Source organism: Sprattus sprattus (genome assembly GCF_963457725.1).
Source record: "Sprattus sprattus genome assembly, chromosome: 13".
NCBI lineage: Eukaryota > Metazoa > Chordata > Actinopteri > Clupeiformes > Clupeidae > Sprattus > Sprattus sprattus.
This window is the reverse complement of record NC_137911.1, coordinates 24,292,961-24,318,011: the sequence shown is the minus strand read 5'-3', so window position 1 is coordinate 24,318,011 and position 25,051 is coordinate 24,292,961. Positions and strand designations below refer to the sequence as shown.

Sequence of the window (25,051 nt, the reverse complement as noted above, 5' to 3'; positions counted from 1 at the left end):
TGAGAGAGTGAACCAGCGTCGCTTCTGGGAGCCCTCGTGTTCTGTGGTGAGTGTCTTTAAAGAGAGTTTCTTCTCTGAGGCTTGGCAATGTTCTCTCTGGTGAGTGTTTCGCGTTTCTCCTGGAGAACTTTATTCAGTGGGTTGTCAGAGCGCTCTGGAGCATCTAGTACACTTTGGTGAGTGTTTTGACTTGAGTTCTACCGGCATGTTTTCTGTGCGGCGCTTGTCTGTGCAGTGTTGTGCTTGTTCTGCTGCTTGTCGCGTGAGTTCCCACAGAGGGCTCCTGGCTCGAGCAGCTCCAGCCCTGGGAGTTGTGCCTGATCTGTGTTGGGAGAGTGAGCTCATGTTTGGCAGGCAGATGTCCCAGAGACACCGAGGGGGTGTTCTGTAAAGCCAGAGTCCCTACATGCCCTGCTAAAGCTCTCAGGAAAGAGTTTGGACTCTGATTGTGATGGTCCGAAGAGGGGGGGGGGGGGGTGATGGGGTACAGCAAGGGAGAAAGAGAGCTCAGTTAGCCTGGGAAAGTGAGACAGTCTCTCCCACGCTGGGTTGTGGTGCTTGCCGGCTGTGATGAAGTCTGTTTTACACACAGTGTTGTAAGACACAATAGGCTTGTTTTAGCTCTGTTGTATAGTCTCTGTTGAAAGGTTGAGTGCTGTAATCTGTAAAAGACTTGGTCTAGTTGTGCTTGCAAGGTCATGCTGGGCTTGTCTAAGCTTTACTGTGAGGTCATGTCGAGTTCTGTTTGGGTGGACTGATCTTGGCCTTGCCTCACTAATCAGAGGATGGGGGGGTGTGATGACTGTAAAATCTCTACCCCTAACCCTACTAGTATTTAACCTTATCTGCAGATCAGAAGTAAACCAACTGTTGCATTTAAGGATAGAATGAAAGGCTTGAATGTCCCTTCTGTTGGTCTTGATGGTTCTTTTTTTAAGATGGCAAATTGGTTTTCTTTCATGCTTTCTTGTCCACTGTAAGTAAGTAAGTAAGACCTGTTAAAAGTCCTTAAGTCATGTAGCATGGACTCAACACAGATTCCAACTTAATATAGAGAAGCAGACAGGAAGAGGGATAGAGAGTGACAGAAAATGGAAAGGAATGAGAGGGAAAGGAATTGCAGACCAGACCAGCCCAGAAAACAAGAAAGAAATAGAGAGAGGATTCAGTGATGTTGCAGGAAGGGTGTGGAGGCATGGGGAGGAGAGGAGCTGGCCACAGACTGAAAAAGACCGAGAAAAAGAGGAGAGAAAGAGGAGAGAAAGAGGGAGAGAAAAAGAGGGAGACAGAGAGAGGGAGAGATAGAGGGAGAGAGTGGGAGATAAAAAGAGGGAGAGAGAGACAGAGAGAAGCGATCTGAGGAGGAACACATGTAGTCCATTAGAGATCCTTCAGCATAAGCGTTTCAGTAAGCCCCCGTTTCCTCTGGGCACCGAGCCACTGTCAGGGTCTCACATGTGCACTCCAGGAACGGCTCAACGTGGGTGAAGACAGTGTGATGACTCCTTCGGTTTAGTTAGCCTGTTTCCTCTCTATTTTCCACCCCCAGTCTCACTCAACCTCTTGTGGCAGTTTGTTCCCCCTTACAAACACCCACCCACCCCACCACACATATACACACACACACACACACACACACACATATGCAGACTCTCCTCCAAATAAGTCTTTGTTTGTGTATCATTTCCTGTTTGAAAGTGCCCAAATGTATATCGTCCACAGTCTGGTTTGGAGTGAGAGTCTATGGCTCAGTTCCAGCTCGTCTAAAACAGCGCCTCATACCAGTTCCCGCTTACATGACCTGAGCTCTAAGACTAGTTTCACACCCAAACCACCTGTTCTCAGATCAGAAGCTGGAGGCTGCTATGGGCGGTGAGAACCAAGCCGGCATCTCTCACATGTACTTTCAGTCATAGCTGGTCTCTCTCAAAACCTCGCCACATCTCTACCCAAACCTGTACCAGGTGAAAGTCTGAAGCCTTTCAGATGAAATTCACATGTTTTATATTCACAGCTGTAAGTAAGGGATATTCGCGTGCCGTAAACCTCTCAAGTGTTTATTCATTGATGGTTGAGATATGTATTTGATCCACATATGTTGCTGATCAGCGTCACGTTCTGAGTAATGGCCTAGAAGTGAGTCACGCTGAGGGGGAAATGATTTGTCTCTGAATCTGTGACAGGGGATTTGGGATGGTGGGTCAGCCCCTCGAAGCACATCACCTTTCACCACTTCTCCAAACACAGGGAAACTATTTCTGTCCCCTCATGCATCCGTGCGGTGACACACACTCAGGAACACATACTTCACGTACATACACACACACACACACACACACACACACACACACACACACACACACACACACACACAGACACACACACACCACTATCTCTGTCAATGAAGATGAGAATTGAGCCAAGGGAAGTTAGGTCATCTCTCAGTTATGCTCAAAATGTTCCTTTCCTCCATTTAGGTTAAACAAACCAACGCTATGCAGATCGGAAAAAAAAACTCTAAAATGGAATGTCTATGATGGACAGACAGACAGATCCATCCATACTGTACACATAATATACAGATACATGTGTATTTTAATGTAGACAGATACAAACATTTATACACACAGAGAGAAATGCAGGGAAAGAGATAGAGAAAGATATAGAAAGATTGTCAGGTACAGAGAGGAAGACAAAGACACAAAGAGCCTCTCTTTCCATCCTCGGGGGGGAAAGAAAAGAGAGATCTTTGCTCCTCTCTGCAGGGGTCCTCAAGGGCAGAGAACCCATCCTGAGTGTAATCACCGCTCCCGCAGAAAGCCATTCCCCCCCCTGCCCAATCCCATCACAGCTCACTGATTCACCAAGCCTTCTGAATCCCCACCAACGCCGACCCACCCAGCCCAGCCCAGCCCACCTCCATCACGCCTCAACCCCTGCCCCCCCATCCTCAGTAGGCTGATTGGGGTGTCTCGCTGGCTGACCCCTGCCTACCTGGAGGACAGGGGATTAGATGGGCTGGATCCCCTCCGACGCCCCAGATCTCACACAGGTCCTCTCATTTCTTTAACCCTTACATCACCGGGGGGATAAGCCTCTTAAACTCTTAAAGACTTTGGAGGACTGAATTGGGTTATATGTGGCTGGTTTTGTCAAGGAGCAACATCCTCATCATCAGAGATGGCAGTTCTCCTAATACAAGACAGCAGGTTGGCCAGGTTTGGGGATTTTAATGTAGGTCAGCGCACCTTGATGTCACGTATCATCAAGTCTGCATGTGAACAGCGAGGTTTATTTTTCTTTTGGTGGATCGCCTGAAGGATCGCCTCCTCTTGTCGTCCCCTTTGTCCTTCCTCACATCCGCCCTGCTCCCCAGAGAGGCGGAGTGGAGGTCTCTGCACAGCAGGGAAGCAAGTGATCCAAACAGCCCTCGGGGTCTCTCATATCTCACAGGCACTCCATATCCTCCCATTGTCCTGCGGAGTAATTACCCATCATGCACCCTGTGCTTTAGACTTTAATCAAAGATGACGGGCGGCAGGAGCCGCCACCAGGCTGAGGTGTTGATAACTAAATGGGGGGCTGTGATCCAGGAAGAGTGGCATTTTAAAGTACTGCAATTCGACTTCTGCAAACGACCACAATTTAATAATAACCTCTTCTCTCCAACTTTGCAGCACAAGTGTGAGCTGTCATAAAATCATTAACCAGTTAGCAGATGGTAGAAAGTGGAAGTTGATTTTATTTTCACACCCATTGTCCACCCAGTGTCAAGAGGGTGAGACATCCATGAGAAAAGTAGCACCGGTAGAGTCCCGACATTTGACTAAAATGAAAATGGTTGGTCTGGCTGACCACAGTCTGTATGCCAGAGGACTGTGGTGCCTGTGTCTGCCTTCACTGCAACAACGGGCTACACACACTATGACCAGAGACCGTAGTCAGAGTAAGACCCTTCATTCAGTACCACAGTATCAGTACCACTGACAAGTAAAATCACAAGTTAGGCTGTTAACTTTTCTCTATCGCAGGAGCCTCTCTGGTTCAGTAAATGGCCCCTCGCGCACTGGAGCTCCATAAAATTCCACGTGAATCCACAGGGCTTAGGCTGGGGTTCTTCAACCATGAACTGCACAGGGCCTCTCAAACCACTGGCTTGAAACAGATTATGATCTACACAGCAGGGCATGGTACACATGAGAGCCTTCACTATGGAGACAATTAGCCATCTTTGAAGTCACTAGCCCAAACAATTTAAAAAAAACATGTTTCAACTCACTCTCCAGTAATCCAGCCCCTTTTGAGTAAATTGAGTACATCTCCTTTACCATCCTACAGAATACATAATGGCATGTATGTTGACTACTACTCGTGCCCAATTGGCCATGATGTTTTTCAGCATGCTCAACTGCATGCATTATTGGGGCTGGGGGGAGTTGGGTCTGGGGGTGGGAGTTGGGAATGGGTCTGGGGGTGGGGGTGGTTGTGGGGGTGGATCGCTGACGTGCTTCTCTGATGTCCAGGGCCAAGATGGTTCATCAGATGTGCTCTCTAGTGCCTGACTCTCAGCCTTTCACCCGGTGCCATCAGCCAGACTGCACTCGTGTTTTTTTTCTACTCATGCTCTTAAGCCAGGCTCGAAGCATGGAAGAAAGAGCCACACATGGAAGACAAAGCAGTGATCATGTGATCGTGGGGTAGGGTGGGGTGGGGTGGGCTGGGGATGGGGTGGTAATAGGGTGGGGTATAATGGGGTAGTTTCTGTGTGGGGACTGAGCTGAATAGCCCCGTGTGGTGCGTCACAGGGCAGCTCTCTCTTCTCCGTGGCCTGGCCTGCGCTGCCACATCTCCTGCCGCTCTGACTCCGGGGCATGGAACTGCAGCACATGAATGCCCCTCTTTCATAGCACACAGCCCAGTAATCATACTCTGTGTGTGTGTGTGTGTGTGTGTGTGTGTGTGTGTGTGTGTCTGTGTCTGTGTGTGTGTGTGTGTGTGTGTGTGTATGTGTGTGTGTGTGTGTGTGTGTGCTTGATTGAGTGCGTGCGTGTGTGTGGATGTGCGTGTGCGTGTGTGTGGATGTCACTGGGTTACAGCACTTTGTCCTGCTGGAGCCCCCAGGAATTTGCATGCAGACAGAGCAAGTGGTGTGAAGGAGATCTCTTGTCTTTTAAAAGCAGCCCATGATGGAGGATGGCGGCTCAGGCCTCTATGTGCCAAGAGCAGTGGTTAAGATGGTCGACAACTTCATAATGAAATTACAGATCTGCCTTTCGCCATTCCACTCCTTGGTTTATAACATTGGTTTATAACATTGGGTTTCATGTATTTTAGATCTAGTGGCTGGCTATAACCCTTCATGGTGTGCTTGTTTCGTTGAGGGCTGCTAGTATCATGGCTGAATAGGGTGTGGTGTGTTGTTAGTGTACATGCTCTGCTTAGAAGCCTTTTGCAGCCTTGTCACCTCAGACTCTTCTTAGTGGCATGTAGTGTACTTGCCTTAGATACAGCACGCACTGCATGATAGGCATGTGGTCATTGTAAGTGCATACAAGTAGCACTCACCGTGTTTGTGTTTGTGTATATGTGAACTAGTATTTGTGTCCCACCAAGGACAATGCCGCAGTGTCTCGGTGTCTGTATCCCCTGCTGCATCATTGCTGACATCCGTCCAGCCACCCAACGACTCGCCTGAGGGATGATGACAGTACTACTTTCAGTTGAGCCATTCCAGACCTTAAAGTTAGACATCTTTTACGTTTCTGTGCCATAAACGTCCATGTTGAGCAGTTAAAGCTACACCATAGCCCTGGATGTCAAATTTGAGTCTCGAAAACAGGAGAAACTGGCTGCTACTGACTGATATCCATTTACATGCATTCACTCAGATGTCCACACAGATATATATAACAGGTTCTGAGGCAGTGCACAAAATATCTCTTTGTTTACGTGTGTGCATGATAACACAAAGCTTATAAGGCAGCAAGTAATTTTCAACCAATTTGCAAGTGTGTTTTCCTCTCCTGTGCAGTGTTTTGGATCCGTCTCCCCCACGGTGTCTGGCTGGCAAAATAGACTCCTCTTTATTAGCATGCTGGGAGAGCGCTGATGCAGTACATCACGCAGTCCTCCCTGCTTTAGTTAGCTGGATCTGAGGAATATGGATGGAGTTAGTAGAGCAGAAAGAGCTCACTTTGATAAGATGGAAAAGTTAAATATACTGGAAAAATATAGTGTTATAACGGCATGGTCTGTCGGCTGCTGGTTATTTGAGAGAGCCTTCACAGTTGTGTTTGTTTTTACCATTTACCAAACGACAGCAGTGGTGCTACACACCGGTAACACATCTAATCATTTACGCTCAAAGTTTTTTTTTTTCAGTTTGCTGGAGGACAATTAAAAGCGATATGATATTATAGCTAGACTACGTACACTTAAGGGAGAAATTGTTTTAGGCAGTTAAATCACCGAGGCCACCTGTTGAAACAGGAACAAACATTCTATGAATTCTAACTTTGTAAATGTAACTATTCTGCAAATAACTCGGCGTTTGACCAACACAAATGGCGAACTTGGCGTAAAAAGGCCGATTACCACATTAATATGAACATAATACATCTAGTGCAACGTAGTGAGTATTTCGGATCTGTTGTGTAATGAGCATTCACTCAATATGATGTGTTTTATGTCATAGTTTATTTTACTACAGCGTAGAAAGCAGCTCTGCTTTTCAAACATTTGAAGGCTACACTTATTTTTCTGGTACGATATGTGTGTTATTATGGTGCCTACTGCCTACCATGGGTGGGCAGTCCGAAGAGTTGGGAAAGAATAAAACAAACCCAAGTCCGGGATGGAGCAGGTCCGAGTCAGACGCATGTGGCTGCCTAACAGTGTTGCTCAGATGTTGACATTTAAGTCACTTTAGTCGTCGGTCAAGTGTTATAAAGGATACTCCTATAGAAACAAGTGCCTTTTGGGGAGGCATGGTAAACTTTCCAGGTGGAACAGGACTTTAAGTTTTACATTTTCGGATTCACGAGCGTTACGGTTGGTGTCTGTTGTTAGCTTAAGTTGCGTGTCACGGGTATTTCGGTGGCTGAGTTTGTAGACATGGAGGAGGAGGATGCTACCGAAAAGATCTATTCTGTGAGTCATGCTTCTGACAGCTTTCATAGTGTATGGGCCGATGTTATGAATCTGCTGGTAAGTTGGACAACCTTTTCTTTTGTTAACGCACTGTAGGAGCAACAGGTGTGTAACAACATAGACATAGTTCTGAAGTGTTTTTATCTTCAGATTAAAAAGGCTATTCCAAATTCACCTGCCATACTGAAAAGTTTACAACCCGTGCCCTTTCTCTGTAGTCAATATAGCGATTTGGCAATACCACAAAATCATTTTAAAATAATGAAATACTATTTGCTTTACTCAACACCAAAACTACACCTGAGGCGATTCCTGCAGAGGAACAAACATGTGTTTATAAATTGTTTATAGCATCACCATATTGTAGTGTACTGTAGAATATGTTCAAAAACAATGGAAACACTGAAATATTCACGGCAACAACCTTGAGTCAGCAAGGCTACTGAGTTTTTGTGGTGATAACAATCCCCTTGGTTTGCACCACTTATGTAGCAATATTATCATTATCATGTCAATGCTCTGGAATTCTTTCCACTCAAAGGCTCCAGGGACTTTATCGACCACATGCCTTTCCACAGACACAGAGTTTCAGTAAAACCACCATTTCTCTTTTTCTCCATTTTCAGTCATCTTGAAATCGTTATTGTTGAAGTTCCAGTCAAATACCAGTATACAGTAGGTGTAATGGGCAGCAACGCCAATGCTGTGTCCGTGGGCAACTCTAAACCCTCGACCTTCCACCTCTTGTGCCAGGTGAAGGAATGTTGTTGACATTTCTCAAAGGTTCCAAGGTAGCCTTGAGGCCATATGCGTCTGCTCTCAGAGAAGCTTGGGCTTTGACTGAATGGTCTAGAATCAGAGTCCACTTCCCTGTGGTGTTCGCCAGGCATGCTCAGTTGGACGTGGAGTGCCCCACACATGGTTTCCCATCATATGTCTCCCCTTAAGAAGAGCATCATCTTCTGTGCTGTGATATCCCTCACACTGTAAACACAGCAGACCAGCCTGCAAGTGGTCCTCAGAAAAAGCATGTCAGTGACATATGGTCAATGTTCTGTGCCATACTAAATGGATGGATTTGTTCTGTACTGTAGAGGTCGTGGGGGGCAAGCACTACAATGCGAGGAATGGGGTGTACGTGGCAGGCACTGTTGTGACTCGGAGAAACTTATGGATGAGGGAGCTCAGGAGAGGCTTGAGAGAGGGTAACTGCGTCATGGCCTATCTGCAGTCACAGCTGAGTGCAACTTCGAGAGAGAGAGAGAGAGTGTTTGTGTGTGTGTGTGTTAGAGAGAGAGAGAGAGAGAGTATGTATATGAGTGTGCATAGTATATGAGTGTGTGACTACTGTGCAAGTAGCAATCGGTGTGGTTTTTGGAGACTTAGTTTTTATGGAATTGCTAAAATTGTTATGCACCTATTGTTTTTGAGAATGATCGATATGTCTAAGTACCAGCAGCTTGGCAAACATAAGTTTAGCCTCTGTTAGCCTTTTGTTGTGTGTGAGTTGGAATTTTTTGTGTCACGCAATGAATGGGGAGGGATGGAGGTTTCAGTGGAGGGCCCTTAGTGGAAATATTCGTATGTGACTCCTCACAGAATTTCCACTTAATAGCAGAAGTTTTGCCCAGATGAGAATTGAAGACCTCTTCCTCAAACTTGCAACCATGGTATTTCCTATAATAGCCCACAATTACTTTGTGTTTGTTTGTGTGTGTGTGTGTGTGTGTGTGTGTGTGTGTGTGTGTGTGTGTGTGTGGTGTGTGTGTTGTTTGTGTTGGTTAATGGAGATATTTTATGCATCTACTGATGAACATGCTTTTGTGCTTTTGTCTCGTCTCTTGAAGGATGGCTCTCTTGGGAACGTTGAGGATCTGGCACAGGAGTACTCAGAATATTATAGCACCTCTCTCAGCGACGTCTGCAACAGGATGGAGGAGTTACGCAAACGCAAGGTGGCGCAGGACACTGAAACGGTACAGGCCGACTGACTGTGTGTGTTTGTGTGTGTGTGTGTGTTTGTGTGTGTGTGTGTGTGTGTGTGTGTGTGTGTGTGTGTGTGTGTGTGTGTATGTACGGTGCGTTTGTGTGTGTGTGTGTACGGTGCGTTTGTACTGTGAATGTGTGCGCCCTTGCACAGCTGGCTTATATCACAGCATATAGAAAAACACCAAGACAAAGCATTCCAGTCGTTCCTAATGGATTAAATGCATGCAAGTGCATTTCATTGCACTCAATTGTGTTATAATGCAGAACATTCATACATTCTGAAATGTGAGTCCCCTAAGACGTATGGCCACTCACACTCATCCCCCTTTCCTCTCCTCCTTCCTCTGTTCTTCAGGCCAAGATTGAACCCATCTCTACCTCTCTGCAGCTGAGATCAGAAATACAGGTGAGTCACCACAGAATAGTTCATAGCAGCCAAACAACAGCTACTTAATATGACAAGCATTTTTATCTACGTAAATAAATACACTTAAAAAATTCATAACTATATACATTTATCTACTTCACTTCCACGAAGATAAAGAGTAATATGCGAACTGCTATAGAGGAAGTGTTGAGTATGTGGCTGTAGAAGGCTATTATGTGTGAAGTATGTGTTGGGTGTGACACGAGTGCCTGTGTTCGTCCCCGCAGGAGTCTCTGGGCCTCAGCAGTGCCATGTCCACCCCAGAGACGGAGAGAAAGTAAGCATCCTCTGAACCACAGTCTGTCAACAAGTCATGTAGTACACAAGATTCTGTATCAATCATCAAATGTACTTATCTTTCTGAAAGGAAATATGTGTATAGTTTGTTGACTTGTTATTTTTTTGTGAGAGACATGGGAGGTGTAATCAAGTAATCAGTCCCAGCTGAAGCCATGATTACTCAGGACAGCTAGTCATCTCTTAGTTTGTTCGGGCAGCTTCCAAATATGAACCCTAGGTATTTCTCTGAGTCACGTACTGCTGACCGGGATCTTGACCTCATCACACCACATCCCCTGTCCTATCCGCGCATGGAAGTGGGACTTTATGCATTTCCTGCTGACCCCTCATATGGTCACTTGAACCCCCCGCTCCCCCCCCCCCCCCCCCCCCCCACCAACTCACACACACATCTAGTCTACTTCCTTCCTGTCATTGTGTGTGTGTGAGGGGGGGCTTCAGCTACTGTAGGGGAAGGTGGAGGTGAGGAGGTGGTGATGATAAGTAGTCTTGTCACCAGGGCGAGGTGCAGTGGGTCACATGTATTCATTTAGTTCATCCTGTGTATGTGGGTCACGTTTGCCAACTGCCGATAAGAATACAGCCAAGGCAGCTGGAAAGCCCCTGTATGCAGGTGTACTGCACTATGCAGGATGCCCAGTGTCACTGAACCACAGTTCTCCACAATGATTCACCCTGAATGAGACGACGTCCAAAGCACCTCCCTGAGGGTCAGCAGTGTGAGGTTGTTTTATGATGGTGTCCACCTGAAAAGCCCTTATATATGACACATCTAAGCAAGTTCAAAGCTAAATCAAATGGCTTCTTACTGTTCTTTTCAATGTGAAAAAAGGACAAAAGTTACAGTGCACTCTATTTGTACTCTTTTCAACTGTGCGTTTAGACAACAAGAGCATTGGTCCTCCCTAGTTCGTGAAATATGACTGGGGTAAACAGTATTCACCCTCACCTGTTCCCACATCGGGCGGGCACACGCCCTCGTCTGGCCAGTGCGCGACACTGCGGGCCTGAGGGGGAGTGATAGTCGCTAACCTCAGCAGCATGCGTCAGCTGAGAGCGAGAGGAATGCGCGAGGTGAAAAGACGCGGCCGGCGTGTGAAAAGCCCCTATTGTGTCAGGAGAGCCCCGGCCAAAGCTGTCACCTCACAGCCAGCGAACAACAAACCCCCGCCACGGTGCACGGAACCCACACTTCTTAGCCGCAGCAGAGACAGGGAGAGAGAGAGAGAGCGTGCGTGCGTCCAAGCGAGAGAAGGAGGTATAGAGTTTCGAGGACAAGAAGGAGTGAGAGAGAGAGAGGGGGGAGAGAGGAAGGGAGGGACAGAGGAAGGAGGAGAGGAAACCGTTTTTGTTCCTGTTGACTGAGAGATGATCGGAGCAGAATGAGGAGGATAGTGTTGGAGAACAGGTGACGTGACACAGAGGTGCCTGGCGTGAGGTTTTACTTCAGAGTTTTTGTGCACTTGAGTAACAGGTTGTTTTTGGATTGTTTGTAGGCTGTCCATGCACAAGTCAAGCTCTGAAGATGGCATAGGAGGTACGTTTGCCTTCTTATGTTTTGTGTACTTCTATGTGTGTGTGTGTGTGTGTGTGTGTGTGTGTGTGTGTGTGCGCGTGTGTGTGTGCGTGTGTGTGGGACGTGTGCGTGCATGCATGTGTGCGTGTTTTGTGTACTTTTATGTGTGTGTGTGTGTGTGTGTGTGTGTGTGCGTGCGTGCGTGCGTGCGTGCGTGCGTGTGTGTGTGTGTGTGTGTGTGTGTGTGTGTGTGTTTTTATTTTTTCTCGAGCAAGCAAGGTGCGTTAGGAACCCTGAGAGGGCCTGTGTGTGCAAGTGCACGAAGTTAGTTGTTACTCAGAATAAAAGCTTCCTATGACAGAATTTGCCATATCCATCTTAGCAACACTTACTGTACAGACCATTAGTGTTGTTATATTTGATAGCCTATTTTTTTGCCAACTGCTGACTAGTCTGTCTTTAAAAATATCGACATTTCAGTGTCCTCATCCATCATCAACCCTTTGCTCACCCCAACCAATTCCCCCTATGCAGGAAAGGCCGACAGCAGAAAGAAGAATAAATCTTTCTGGCAGAATTTCCGCAAGTCTCAGAAAGGAACTGGAAGGCAAATGTCAAAAGGTGCGTCTCATGCTTACTTTTGCAAATAACTGTTCTGGGTACAGCCATATGAGGTCTGAGATTTAACCCTTGGTAGGGCTAGCTGACATGGCCCCCACAATAACCTTCATCATGCCCAAACTTCCAAACTTGAACGCTTGATGATGTCGTTGTTGTTGTTGTCGTCGTTGTTGGTGGTGATTGTGTTGTGACCTTTGACCTGTGGCACAGGGGGGGAGGACCTGGGCTTCGTGGCCAGTGAGATCACCATGAGTGATGAGGAGCGGATCCAGCTGATGATGATGGTGAAGGAGAGGATGATCACCGTGGAGGAGGCTCTCGCACGGGTAGGCGGACGCTGACGCAGCCACCCCCATGATCACAACCCTGATGACACAAGCATTTACTCACAAAGACACTGATAGCAGCCGGATTGCTGATCTTTTTATATTCACTGTGGTGTTTTTTTTTTTTTTGCAAACGTATGAAACTTTTCAGTAGCCTGGAAACTTTTTCCACAGCCTGCCCCCCATGTTTATACCTCTATAAAAGCCTTGCACCGTTTTATTTCATCACTCGTGCATACTCGTTTCTACTGCATATGTGTTTCTGCTGCAGTAAACATTGCCAGATCTCGCAGTTTCGTTAAGGTTTATTAACGTCATTCATTCATGGATCAGTCATTCTCCTGTTTAAAGAATCTATTGTTTGTGAGCCACTCTTGAGAACACAATATTGGTCTGTGTTTGTGTCTGCCTGCATGCCTGTCTATGAGTTCCTGAATAGTCAAAAAGAGTCAGTCCCTTTTCTCCTCTTTTTCTGTTTTGGCTCAGCTGAAGGAGTTTGAGAGCCAGAGCAGACAGGCCAGCAGCACAGACACGGCCGAGTGGAACCACAGCTCCAGCCCCTCAGTCAACGAGTCTAACAGCAACGTGAGTATGACCACAGCCTCCATGACAGTTTCCTCAAAACATTGCAGGATTAAATACTCAGGGTTCCAGAAATATGATTTGACACAGAGGTTTGAGTTTTTCTGTCTGTGTGGTTAGGCACAGAAATTCAAGGCTGTCATGTTTTTGATCAATATCTGCAAATCAGTTTGTTGAACATCCAGTAAACACAGGATTGCATGTTTCATCCGATCAAATACACTGTGTTGGGTTATACACGGTGGGCAGAGATCTCTGACCAGCTCTGCTGCAGCATGAATGGTGGATGGATGATGATGACACAAACACTAGAGATCTCTGAAAGAACAGTTTGTTTGTGGAGCCTGACATGGAGTTGAATGTCCATAATGGCAAGTGTAGGCCATAAGGGCAGGTGTAGGGCTAGGCCCGGTGCTTAGAGGGGATGCGGAGAGCCTGAAGGCTGAGCACAGCTAGGCTGATGTACATGCTGATGGACCCGTCCTCACTGGCAGGCACCTGTTTGTGTGTTTGAGGTTAAGGCTGCAGACCTGCTGCAAACATTAACGGTACCATATGACCCCTCCGATCCTGATATACACACGCCACTTTGTCTAGCTTTATTCCACCAGCAGTAACTCCCATTTTGTTTTGCTCTGTTTTTCTATGCATCTCTGTTGAGCTCCCCTCTCTCTGTGGGCTGGTTACGTACTGGTGGCCTCTCTCTTTCTCTCGCACACAAACACACACACACACACTTTCACACTCTCGCTTCTCTCACACACAAACACACACACACACACACACTCTCACACTCTCGCTTCTCTCACACACAAACAAACACACATACACACACACACATTCCCCCTTTTCACACCCTCACTTCTCTCACACACAAACACACACACACACACACACACACACACACACACACACACACACTTGTACACAGGGACCTCTCTCCCAGTGGCTGGGCCTGCAGGCTGTGTTTGTATTCATGTGGCTGAAAGCTGAAAGCTCTAGCCCCCATTGTGCTGCTGTGGGAGCTGAATGCAGCCCTGAGCCTCTGTTCTGCAGCCCGCAGCTCTTTTCCTGCAGGGGGAGAGGGGTGGCATGGGGGGGGGGGGGGGGGGGGGGGGGGGGGGGTCAGCTCTCACACTGCTCCCTCCCTCTCTCTCTCCATCATCACTCTCAGTTCATCACTCTCTCACTTTTTCTCCCAGTGTTGGTCTCTTTCTTTTGGCATCCCTTCAGCACACTTTATCTGTGTCCTCCTCCTGTTCATCAGTTGTCAGCTCTCTTCCACTCTGTCCATCTTGTCTCATCTCTTCACTGTCTCTCTTTCTTTCTCTCTCTCTCTGTCTTTCTCCTTGTTAGTAAATATGTCTTTATCCATTCTGCTTCTCGTAAACTGAGTCCCTCCATCTCCATAATTTCCCTCTCCCTCTTAGTATCGTCTCCTATTCTGTCCATCCATCTATCCGTTTCTCCACCCAAGCTCTTGCGCTGCTTTTCTCTTCCCCATGCACCTCTCTCCTTCCCCTGAGAGGGAAGAAGCAGTTTGCCTCCGGTCGCTCGCCGGTTTTCCGGGCGTGTGTGTTTGTGACCTGTGTGTAAGGACACTGGTAATTTTAGACACATCTGGAATGTAGCAATTATGTGGCGCGGCGCTCATAGCTGTGACATTTAGTCTCGTTCGGAAGATGAATGCCACATAGGCACGGCAGTGGGCCTGCCCGCTACTCTGTGCCAGCCATTAGCACTTCCTAGGCAAAACACCATTCATCTCAGTGTGGAGGCTATTAGTGTTAGCATATTAGCATTCCGGCGGGCAAGCAGAGCTCTGTGGGTGAAGTCATGCGGCAGCGGTGTGTGGATGCTTTTGTGTGTTTTTGTTGTCTGTGTGTGTGTGTGTGTGTTTGTTCTGTGTTTGTGTGTGTGTTTGTGAGTGTTTCTGCTGACATGGCCTCATTATGTAACGGATGCACTGCCATAGCAGCGACACACCGAGCAGAGCTGTGGAGAGAGGTTTATATCTGCATCTCTGAGAAATGAAAAGTTATTTAAACACGAGGCACAAGAATAGCCCGCGCCGTGGTGCATGGGGTTTCCACTCTGGACACCACAGAGAGGGCCGAGGCTGCTTATAGCCACTGTTAGAAAACACGTCCGCGCTATGAGCCCCACACGCTGCGAGGGGGGGTTTCAGAGCCACGCTGCACTGCCTCGAACATTCAAGAGTTCTTTTAGTTGACATAAATATTTCATGACCTGTATCAGGAGGAAGCTTCCAGAACAGTTCCAAAGGGAAGGGGAGAGCGGGCAAGTGGATGCACTGACCCGTGAGAAGAACATGGGGCCACTGGCTGTGTGGCTGTGAATATAACCCCCCTGGTTATGTGCTGTGGACTGCTGACAGCTGAAAGTGGGTGGAGAACAGATAACCCTAAAGGCCTCTTGAGGCAGGCTGGAGACTCCTCAGCAACGTGTCTGTTCCTGCTGTGTTGCTGCCTGCACCATGGCTTAAGAGTGAGTGTGTGTGTGTGTGTGTGTGTGTGTGTGTGTGTGTGTGTGTGTGTGTGTGTGTGTGTGTGTGTGTGTGTGTGTGTGTGTGTGTGACAGGAAATGGGGGCAAATTTCCACAGATAACAATTACAAGTCAGTCCTACTCATAGGTCCACAGACATAGGTCTTGAGTCATTAAACTGTAGAAACTTGCCTGTAGATTTTAGCACAAACATTTTGGATACCTGGCTGGCTGCGTCTGAATCGGATGATTCTCTGATACCAGAGACATGACAAAGATAGACAATGATGAGCTCTGAAAACAGCAAACATCATCAGAGCCCTGTGCGAATGGCATTTGATTGACTGACAGCTGGCAGTGTGCTGCAGAGTATAACGGATGGTTCACTCAGTTGCATATTATGCTATGTATACCGGTGACTCATGCCACAGGCGTCGTGCAAAAACAGCACTCTTTCCTTACCTGGTCTGTAAAGGCACGCGCAGAGGAGTCGGCCATGTTTAAATAAACAGTGTCTGCCGCAGTGGGAAATTACAAGGTGATTTGTCAGGCCCAGAATAGTCAGCCCACACTGATGTGAAATGACAGGACACACGGTGCAGTTCCAGTAAAGCAGAGCCCTCACCACAGCTGAAGCGGTGGGCCTGAGCACCCAAGGTTATCTTGGTGTGTTTTAGTATCGGGCCCCAGCCTCAGTGTCTCGGTTCCAACCACACCGCGGCTCTGTGTCTGCTGTTGCCTGCAAAGGTAAAAGGAGTTGGTTTGATGTATTCTTATTAGCGGCCACTGCAAATGTTTCCATCTCTTACATTACATAACTGTTGAAACAAATACTGACCATGTGCCATCAGAATCCACAGTCTATATAATCTTGGCGTGGGAGCATATCTCTAACTTTCGTAGGATTGTCCTACTTGCAAAGCACTGAACAGTGCCCTGATCAGACTCTCATTGTTCTCCGCCAGTCGAGGGAGCAGTCCGAGGACGAGCTGGAGGACTCGGTCACGTTCCGCAGGCTGCATAAGCTGGTCAACTCCACGCGCCGCGTGCGCAAGAAGCTCATCCGGATCGACGAGTCCAAGAAGCCTGGATCTAGAGGTGGGAACCATCACTGGGATGTGGACCTGCACATTCACTAAGGCATCATCTTTCACAAACGTTGTATACTCATAAGAAGCATCTTACACAAACATTGTTTTGTTGTCTTATCGCACAAATTCTAAATACACAGTTTATGATGACAGCTGCTGAACGACTACTTTCTCTAGCTTTATTCAGGCCGACAGGTTTCAAACAACGTTGGATACTTTTCCTTGTACATCATTTCTCTTATAATTAACAGGTGCCTGATATAAAGGTAAAACAAAACAAATAAAAAGGAAAGAAACCAAATATAAAATATAACTACAAGGATTTTCCATCTGTGTCACTACCTCATATCAATATCAGTTTTCTTGAACGACTACTTTCAAGCCTACCAGTACCTCTCTGTACTGTTCATCTTTGATGTATGCTGATGATGATCTATTGGGAGGCCTTTAAGGCAGATTTGAAACTCCTTATGATACCTGTTACCTCAGAAGAGAGCTCTTTTACATTTAGTCATTTAGCAGACGCTTTTGTCCAAAGCGACGTGCAAGGGAGAGAACAGTCAAGCTAAGAGCAATAAAAACCTGGTGTAACAATAAATACTACTTTACATAAGAAATAGAAAAAGGACATAGAAAAGAAAAAGAAGTGCAGTAATGTAACTGCTGTAAGTGCAAGTTAAGCACTAGTCAAGGTGCCAGTTAGGAAGGGACGTGCTCTCTGAAGAGTTGGGTTTTCAAAAGCTTCCAACATCTTTTTATGTGTTTTAATGTCTTCTTCTCCTCCCCGTCTCTCTTCCTCTCAGAGTGTGCGAGCTCAGAGGCGTCTCCCTCCACTGAGGAGCCCACTCCCATCTACTCAGGTGTGCAGAGGAAGCTGCTGGTCTCCCAGGGAGACGGCCTGGCCTCGGTGCTGCACGAGCAGCTCTCATTGGATGGAGACTCGGACAGCCTGACCACCTCTCCCTCCTCCAGCAGCCTGGACACCTACAGGTACAGGCCACACCTACAGTACCACTCAAAAGTTTGGACACACCTTTAATTTCTTTGAGAAGTTTTTTCTTTACTTTTATTATTTTCTACATTGTAGATTTATACTGAAGACATTTAAACTATGAAAGAACACATATGGAATGATGTACTAAACAAAAAAAGTGTTATTTACCATGCAGAAAATAATAAAAGTAAAGAAAAAACTTCTCAAAAAATGAGAAGGTGTTTCCAAACTTTTGACTGGTACTGTATAAGCACTCATCCGCTCAGAGCTACATCTGCAGGTTTACTTACAGTGTTTGGAAATGGCCGAGAATCACATTATATGTCAGTGTAAGAACTTCAGCAGCGAAATCCTACATTTCTGACTTTTATTGGTGATTGTTTGTAAACACAATACAAATTCCAAACCAGTAGCACATCAACACATCATCAAACCACACTTAACTACACCTATTATCTCTCTCTCCACCCAGTCACAGTAATAGTTGTAATACAGGTATCATTGCCTAGTACTGGTATTGAGTATTTTCATCTTAAAACCTGAAAACAGTATGATACATATGGTGTTTTTGCTTCTGCTCCTGCAGCAGTCACAAGCTGTTCCGGGCCTTTGGGAAGTCCAGCAGCGGAGGCCTGATTGGGCTGGGAGGCGTAGCCGGGGGCATACCTGGCAGAGGACCGGGGAGCCCCCTGGCTCTGGGGGTGCTGGAGGCAGGCAGTGGCTCTTCTTTCTCCGAGGTGGAAGGGGGGTGCGAGGACGAGCCCCATATGCCCCGCTCTGCCACCGAGGGTGAGGTGCGACGGGGGCTCAGCCTCAACTACCACGGGGTGAGTGGGGGCAGAACACCTCTGGCATTATAGCAACCATCTACTGTGGCAAGCGGGATTACCACCAGACATGGGCCTACCTGGTATGTGTTGAGCCAGAGATTGTGTGTGTGATTATTAAAAGAATCACACACACAATCAATCAAATGCTAAAGCATGACCAAGTTATGATAAAGCAAGACTGACTGTGCTTGTCTCTGTTCCTTCATATGGGCTAATGGAGGTTGTACAAACCAGACCAGTATTATATTTCTCCAGTGCTACAGATTACTAGCTGTCTGTTCACAATTATTCTGATCTCATTGGGACATAAATCTTATGGTTTTGTTCCACAGAGGACCTGCAGTTTTGGGGGATTCGACCTCTCCAACCGCCCCCTGTATTCTCCCAGCACTCTGTGTGACCCCAATGTGAGTACACAGAACACGGAAGACCCTGTCCTCTCAGATCTGCCTTGTTGCCATGGTTGCATGTCTAATCAGAAAATTAAAGTCCTGGAGAGGCACTATAAACAATGATTAATCGGTATAATTTGATTAATAAATAGACAGTTTCTGTGATCATTTATAATAGTGGTAACAGGGTAAAGTGCTCACTGTGCTGAACCTACTCATGGAAATGTTTTAAATTACTCCCTGTGTCAATGATACCATTATTTACTTCATGGAAAAAATGACAATGAATGTTGGTTTTGTTATCCACAAAAATGTCGAATAGATATTTGAGAAATTGTATTTTGTTCCCTGGAAAAATGTTTAGATCTTCACAACAGCTTGTTAAGTTGCAAAGCTTTAGAAGCAGGCATATTTTCAAGTTCAGCACATCTGTTTTTGTACCTATCTGTCTATCTGATTAGTATGGAAGAGATGAACATATAGTATAAATGTTATTCGATCTGATAGGGCTCAGGTAACTCTCTGTATTTTAGTGGAATAGAAATGTGCGCACAGTCTAAGGCCCGTGTCCCACTGCAGGCTAAAGGTGAGGATGACGGACTGAGGGAGGTTTCTCGCTCACCGGCGCCCACGCGGGTGTCTCTGGGGAAGAAGGTGAGATCCGTGAAGGAGACCATGAGGAAACGCATCTCCAAGAAGTACCACAGCCCTGTCAGCTCTGAGCAGGTACCCTCCCCACTGCACCCCCAAACCCTCTGCCCCCCCCCCCCGCACTGCTCCTCACCCAGAAGGCTGACTCTAAACCCTCATTCCCTTCTGCTCTCTGAAACTCTCCAACAAAAATCCCTCACATTTTTATATTGAGCACATTTTTTTAGCTCTCTGCATACTTGAGATGTTTATACTGAAAAGCACAATGTCATGGTACAGCCAATGCAAATATTATCATAAGCTGAGTTCATATTCTTACCATTATGTAAAAAAAAAAAACATTCTATTTCAGTAAACTGTATTTTGTGACCTACACTAAATGCCATTCGTTGTGAAGGGTTATTATTGGACATGGGCAAGAAAGCGGACGTGTGATTTCATCTGCACAGCTCTAGGGGGCCCTCTGCGGGCCTATATGTGTTATGACAGGAGTGAAGACATCTATGTCCTTTCTCTCTCACACTCTCTCTTTCTCTCACACTCTCTCTTTCTCTCTCTCTCTCTCTCTCTCTCTCTTTCTCTCTATCTCTTTCTCTCTCACTCCCTCCCTGTCTCTCTCTCTCTCTCTCTCTCTCTCTCTCTCTCTCTCACTCACTCTCTCTAACTCATTCACTCTCTCTCTCCATCTACAGTCCAGTCCCATCCGAGGCTGCAGCTCGCTGTCTCCCCCTCTGGACACAGACACCCTGGAGAAGCCTCGCCTCAAGGCTGGGGGCTCTGTGGAGAGCCTGAGGAGCTCCCTGAGTGGACAGAGCTCCATGAGTAAGTGTTTGCTGTTTGTTTGTTGTAATGTGTTCGTTGTTTCATGGTGTGTTTGCAAGTAAGTTTGTAAGTATGCACTAAAACACCTGTCGTTGTTATGTGAGTGTTTAGTTTTTGTGCATTTCTGTGTGTTGTTTAGATATTAATGTTCTCTGAGAACGGCTTTTATACACATCTGAATGTGCTTTAGAATTGGCATGCACATGAAAGGTTCAGACAGCTGCTGAAACCAGTGCCCTGGCGGTGTGTGTTGTGTGTCCAGGTGGTCAGACAGTCAGCACTACAGACTCCTCGGCCAGTAACCGTGAGAGCGTCAAATCTGAGGACGCCGAGGAGGAGGAGCTGCCGTACCGTGGCCCGTTCTGTGGCAGAGCGCAGGTGCACACGGACTTCACCCCGAGTCCTTACGATACGGACTCCCTCAAACTCAAAGTGAGACTTACTCTCATCGTCCAAACACACACACACACACACACACACTGTACACGTGACAGCAAGCTCAATGTGGAACCAATCTACTGTGCAGACTACAGAATATTAACAACCTTGAAACAACTGTATTATTGACTGTGAAGCTCTTTGCGTTCCTTTTCTTGGTTAGCCGCTTCTGCAGTCTTCAGAAGTGAAAGTGTACGTTCACTCTGACCACACAGGTCGACTGACAGTCAAAAACAGCAGCCTTGTGTTTATCAGAGCAACATCCATTTTAGAACTCTTTAACCACAGCAGTTCGCTGCAGCACAAAGTGGCCCTGAAAGTAGGGCCTCTGTCCAGGCATCAACACCTCCACTGACTAGCACTATCTGCTTAATACATACAAAATGGATTCCATTTAAGAATTAGCATGAATTACTAGTGAAGAGGGATGACCACAGTAAAGTTATACATATTCAATGTGTCATTAGTGTCATTGTGTCAGTGCTCAATGTTTCTGACTGCATAGGTAATGGCTGCAATGATCATGCTGGTGTACAATTGATTCTATTCATGTCTGTTGTGCCTACCAGGGCTGGTCTGTAAAGTAAGACTGACCTGCTGGAGTACCTGGTGTGTGTTTTCTGATGTGTAACTAAATACCAATGCACTGCCATTTTCTTCTTCAGAAAGGAGACGTGATTGAAGTCATCAGCAAACCGCCCATGGGCACGTGGATGGGCCTGCTGAACAACAAAGTGGGCACGTTCAAGTTCATCTACGTGGACGTGCTGAGCGAGGAAGAGAAGCCCCGCAAGAGCAGCCGCAGGAGGAGGAAGGCCCGCCCGCCCAAGCCCACCTCTGTGGAGGAGCTCCTGGAGCGCATCAACCTCAAAGTAACCATGACGGCAACACTCAACAACAATAACAGCCACCTGAGTCGAAACATTAGCATAGCTAGTCATCAACCTCAAAGTAACCATGACGGCAACACTCAACAACAATAACAGCTGCCTTAGTCGAAACATTAGCATAGCTAGTCATCAACCTCCACATAACTGACACCTTGAAATCTGACATTGTCCAATTTCGGTCTTTTTAATGGATGTCTTATGAACACTGTTGTTTCTGGAGGAAAGAGGGAGATCGGTTGTGGGCAGGACAGATTAAAATGTGGGGAAAGCACCTATAACATTTTCTAGTATTAATGGCATACCCATGTAAGCATGACTATTGGATTGGTTGATTTGGTGTCTCCTCCTTCAGGAACACATGCCGACATTCCTGTTCAACGGCTATGAGGACCTGGACACCTTCAAGCTTCTGGAGGAGGAGGACCTGGAAGAGCTCAATATCAGAGACCCCCAGCACAAAGCTGTGCTGATGACTGCTGTAGAGCTACTGCAGGAGTACGACAGTAAGTACACACTCACTCACTCACGCACGCACTCACACACACACATACAATAAAAGTGTGCTGATAACCACTGAAAACCTCATATGACATGAATTTGTCCATGAAACCTCTATAAGTCGCTCACACCCGATTGTCATCAATTTCTGTGATGTTGTGTATAGAATGCATACAGACCAGATGCCTGCAAATAGATGTGGTTGTGTCAACCATAACTGTCTCCTCTTCCAGGCAACAGTGACCCTGAGCGGGCAGGAGGCTTGAGCGGCTCCCAGGAGAAGCTACTTCTAGAGGGGCCCGTCCCCGCGGGTGACTCCCCCCGCGACTCCGGCTGCTATGAGAGCACCGAACACCTGGAGAACGGTAACGACAGCCTGCGTCGCTCGTGAACCCCTGTGACCTTTCGACCTTTGAAGCGGGTCACCATGCCTCTGCAGCCAAAGGCGACCACCTTCCGCTGACCTTCTCTGTGCTGCTGCCACTGCCGCACCTAGCTGTCCCTCGCTCTCTCTCTCTCTCTCTCTCTCTCTCTCTCTCTCTCTCTCTCTCTCTCTCTCTCTCTCTCTCTCTCTCTTTCTACCCTCTCCTCCGAAGCCTCATCTCTTTGCCATTCTGTCACGTTTCCTCTGCTTTCGTATCTGCGATTACGGAGGAGAGGAGTCCCGCTCTTCTCTTCTGCCACCTGGTCATCATCAAAGCTCTGCGCTCCATCTCTCATCTGCAAGCATGCCCACCTCTCAGCCCAGTTCTCACGGCACCAGGGGGCTTTTAGAGAAGCTCAGAACTCCAGCAGAATGAACTCGGGTGTTCTGTGAAGACGTTTTTGGGGAGGGGGAGGGGTGGGTTTGGGAGTTGGGGGTGTGGGCACTTGCTGATCTTTGTGGTAGTGCTGAAAAACACGAGTGACTAAAAAAACTATAGTGTGGGGGGGACAAAATACTCTGTTCTAAACTTACTCATTGCCAGTACAATTTTTTTTTAATTTAATTTAGCTTGGATTTAGTCTTTATAACTCCCTAGTTTCTATGGTGCTTTTGTGCCTGTCAGTGTGCCTGTCAGTGTGCAGAGTTGACATGTCTGTGTTCCATGCTTGTTCATTTTCATTTTTTTTCTTTCGGCCATCTTTGTGTGTATATTTTTTTTCAAGTTGGAAATATTTATTCTTGCACAGTATCCTATGATGTGCCTAAAAAAGATGTATGTTACAATATAGGCAACCATTAAAAAAGGAGATAGTTATATTTACAAAAAAACTAACAAAAAAAAGCTATACTGTACTCGTCATGCAGGTGGGAGTTAGTTGAGTTAAGGGGTTGTGTTAACAGCTACTGTTAAGAGTCTCTCACCACAGAGCAAACACTAATAGCCTGTAGCAGCCTATTCTCATGGTGGTTCAAACTGTACCATAGACTGTCAGTAAATGGACATTGGAAGATCCAGTAAGACAGAACCTAGTTTGTGCTGAAAGCTCTTAAGCATGCACTGAGGGGACCTGTGTTTTGGGGAACAGTGCTGAGAGAGGTGTGCCTCTTGTCATCTCAGTTAGGAGAGTCTGTAATAAACTGCTCTGTCCTTCATCTGTCTGGCGGCCTGCTTCTTTTATCTCCCCCTCAATGGCTCCTTGTGTCACTTGCACATTAACTTAGACACGCTACTTTACATCTGCACATCTATCCAAGTCTGCCATCTCACATCTGCTTTCTTTTGCACATCAAAGCATGCTCTTCTGGCTACAATACACCTACTGCTGACTCCATGGTACTGTTCATGTAGTTTTCAGAAGTTAGTGACTTAAATAATACTTTGATGCTTCTCAATAATAATAATCATAATACTTTGATGATGGTTAAGACAATTATATGTTCTGCACACAACTGCTTTTTTCATAGGGAGGAGCAAAAAGACATCTTACTTAAGCAGGTCCTCGTCAGGGTTCGAGTCCAGCCACCTTCCTTCCCCAGAGTCCCCCAGCCTCCCCCTGACCCACCCCAGCCTCACTCCTCCTGGGCAGGAGCAGAGACCCAACTCCCTCCCACCCCGCATAGCAACCCTGCAGGGCCTAGTGGACGACGGCATGCTGGAAGCCAGTACCCTCAGCCAGAGCTTGGACTCCCTGGGAAGCCATGCAGCTTTGGGCTTCAGGAGGTGCTACCAGTCACTGGAGGAGGTCCACCAGGAGGGGGCGCTCCAGGGAGAGCCATGTGGCAACACAGAGGAGCAGGAAGCAGCAGAACCAGCTGTGGCCACAGAACTGGTCCCTCCATCTCCATGTGAGAAAGCGGGACTCATACGGCTGACTGCACCAGGTGTGTCTGAGGCCACGGTGCCAGTCCTGTTGCCTGTGCCACATGCATGTGAATCAGTGGAGGCCTCACAAGTGCCGCCAGCGTCTGAAACTGAAGATCCAAGTCAGGCCGGTGAAACATGTGCATCCGGACCAGCAGAAGAGACTCTGCAGTCTAGTGGACATTTTGGGTCTCAAAGAGAGGAACCAACCCGTGTCAGTACGGCCTTTGTGTATGAAATAGACAAACTACCAGCGCAGACTGCAAACTGTGTCTGTGAGCCAGTGGAACCATCACAGCCCAGCGTGCTTTGTGCTTCATCTGAACATGAAGAACCAACACAAGCCAGTGCACCCATTGCACGTGAAGTAGCCGGACCAACACAGATCACTGCAGCTTGTGCATCTCAAACAGATGAACCAATGCATGCTAGCACATCCTTGTCATGTGACACAGAGCTGAAACATTCAACTGCAACTTTTGAGTCTGAATCAACAGAAAGGGTGCAGCCAAATGCCCTTTCCTTACCCGAAACAACCCAACCATCGCAGCTTTTAGTCCCTTGTGCTGTGGAGCTGGTTTGTGATGGGCAGCAGCTTGAGAAGATGGCTCAGATGCCCCCTCCATCAGCAGCAGAAGAACAGCAGCCTATGGAGAAGTCCCATAGTCCCCAGAGCCCTGTGGCACCTGAACAGATTGATGACTCATCACCTGCTCAGGTCACCAACCTCATGGAGGTCCG

The 25,051-nt window shown here is 47.0% G+C and overlaps 1 protein-coding gene across 1 annotated transcript in view; it reads left to right on the top strand.

Annotated features, from left to right (window-relative positions):
- Nucleotides 1–22,845, top strand: part of sash1b (SAM and SH3 domain containing 1b) — a gene marked incomplete at its 5' end in the record, with an annotated part of 77,845 nt that extends 55,000 nt beyond the window's left edge. The window contains 17 exons of the mRNA XM_080850743.1: nt 8,997–9,125; nt 9,494–9,544; nt 9,793–9,842; nt 11,362–11,402; nt 11,916–12,002; nt 12,213–12,328; nt 12,815–12,913; nt 16,382–16,514; nt 17,311–17,497; nt 18,088–18,328; nt 18,664–18,738; nt 19,303–19,449; nt 20,067–20,196; nt 20,459–20,628; nt 21,300–21,506; nt 21,877–22,027; nt 22,256–22,845. Of these exons, the coding sequence (XP_080706869.1) occupies nt 8,997–9,125; nt 9,494–9,544; nt 9,793–9,842; nt 11,362–11,402; nt 11,916–12,002; nt 12,213–12,328; nt 12,815–12,913; nt 16,382–16,514; nt 17,311–17,497; nt 18,088–18,328; nt 18,664–18,738; nt 19,303–19,449; nt 20,067–20,196; nt 20,459–20,628; nt 21,300–21,506; nt 21,877–22,027; nt 22,256–22,413 (2,172 nt within the window). The 3' untranslated portion in view covers nt 22,414–22,845. The remainder of the gene's footprint in view (nt 1–8,996; nt 9,126–9,493; nt 9,545–9,792; nt 9,843–11,361; nt 11,403–11,915; nt 12,003–12,212; nt 12,329–12,814; nt 12,914–16,381; nt 16,515–17,310; nt 17,498–18,087; nt 18,329–18,663; nt 18,739–19,302; nt 19,450–20,066; nt 20,197–20,458; nt 20,629–21,299; nt 21,507–21,876; nt 22,028–22,255) is intronic.
- Nucleotides 22,846–25,051: the final 2,206 nt, after the last annotated feature.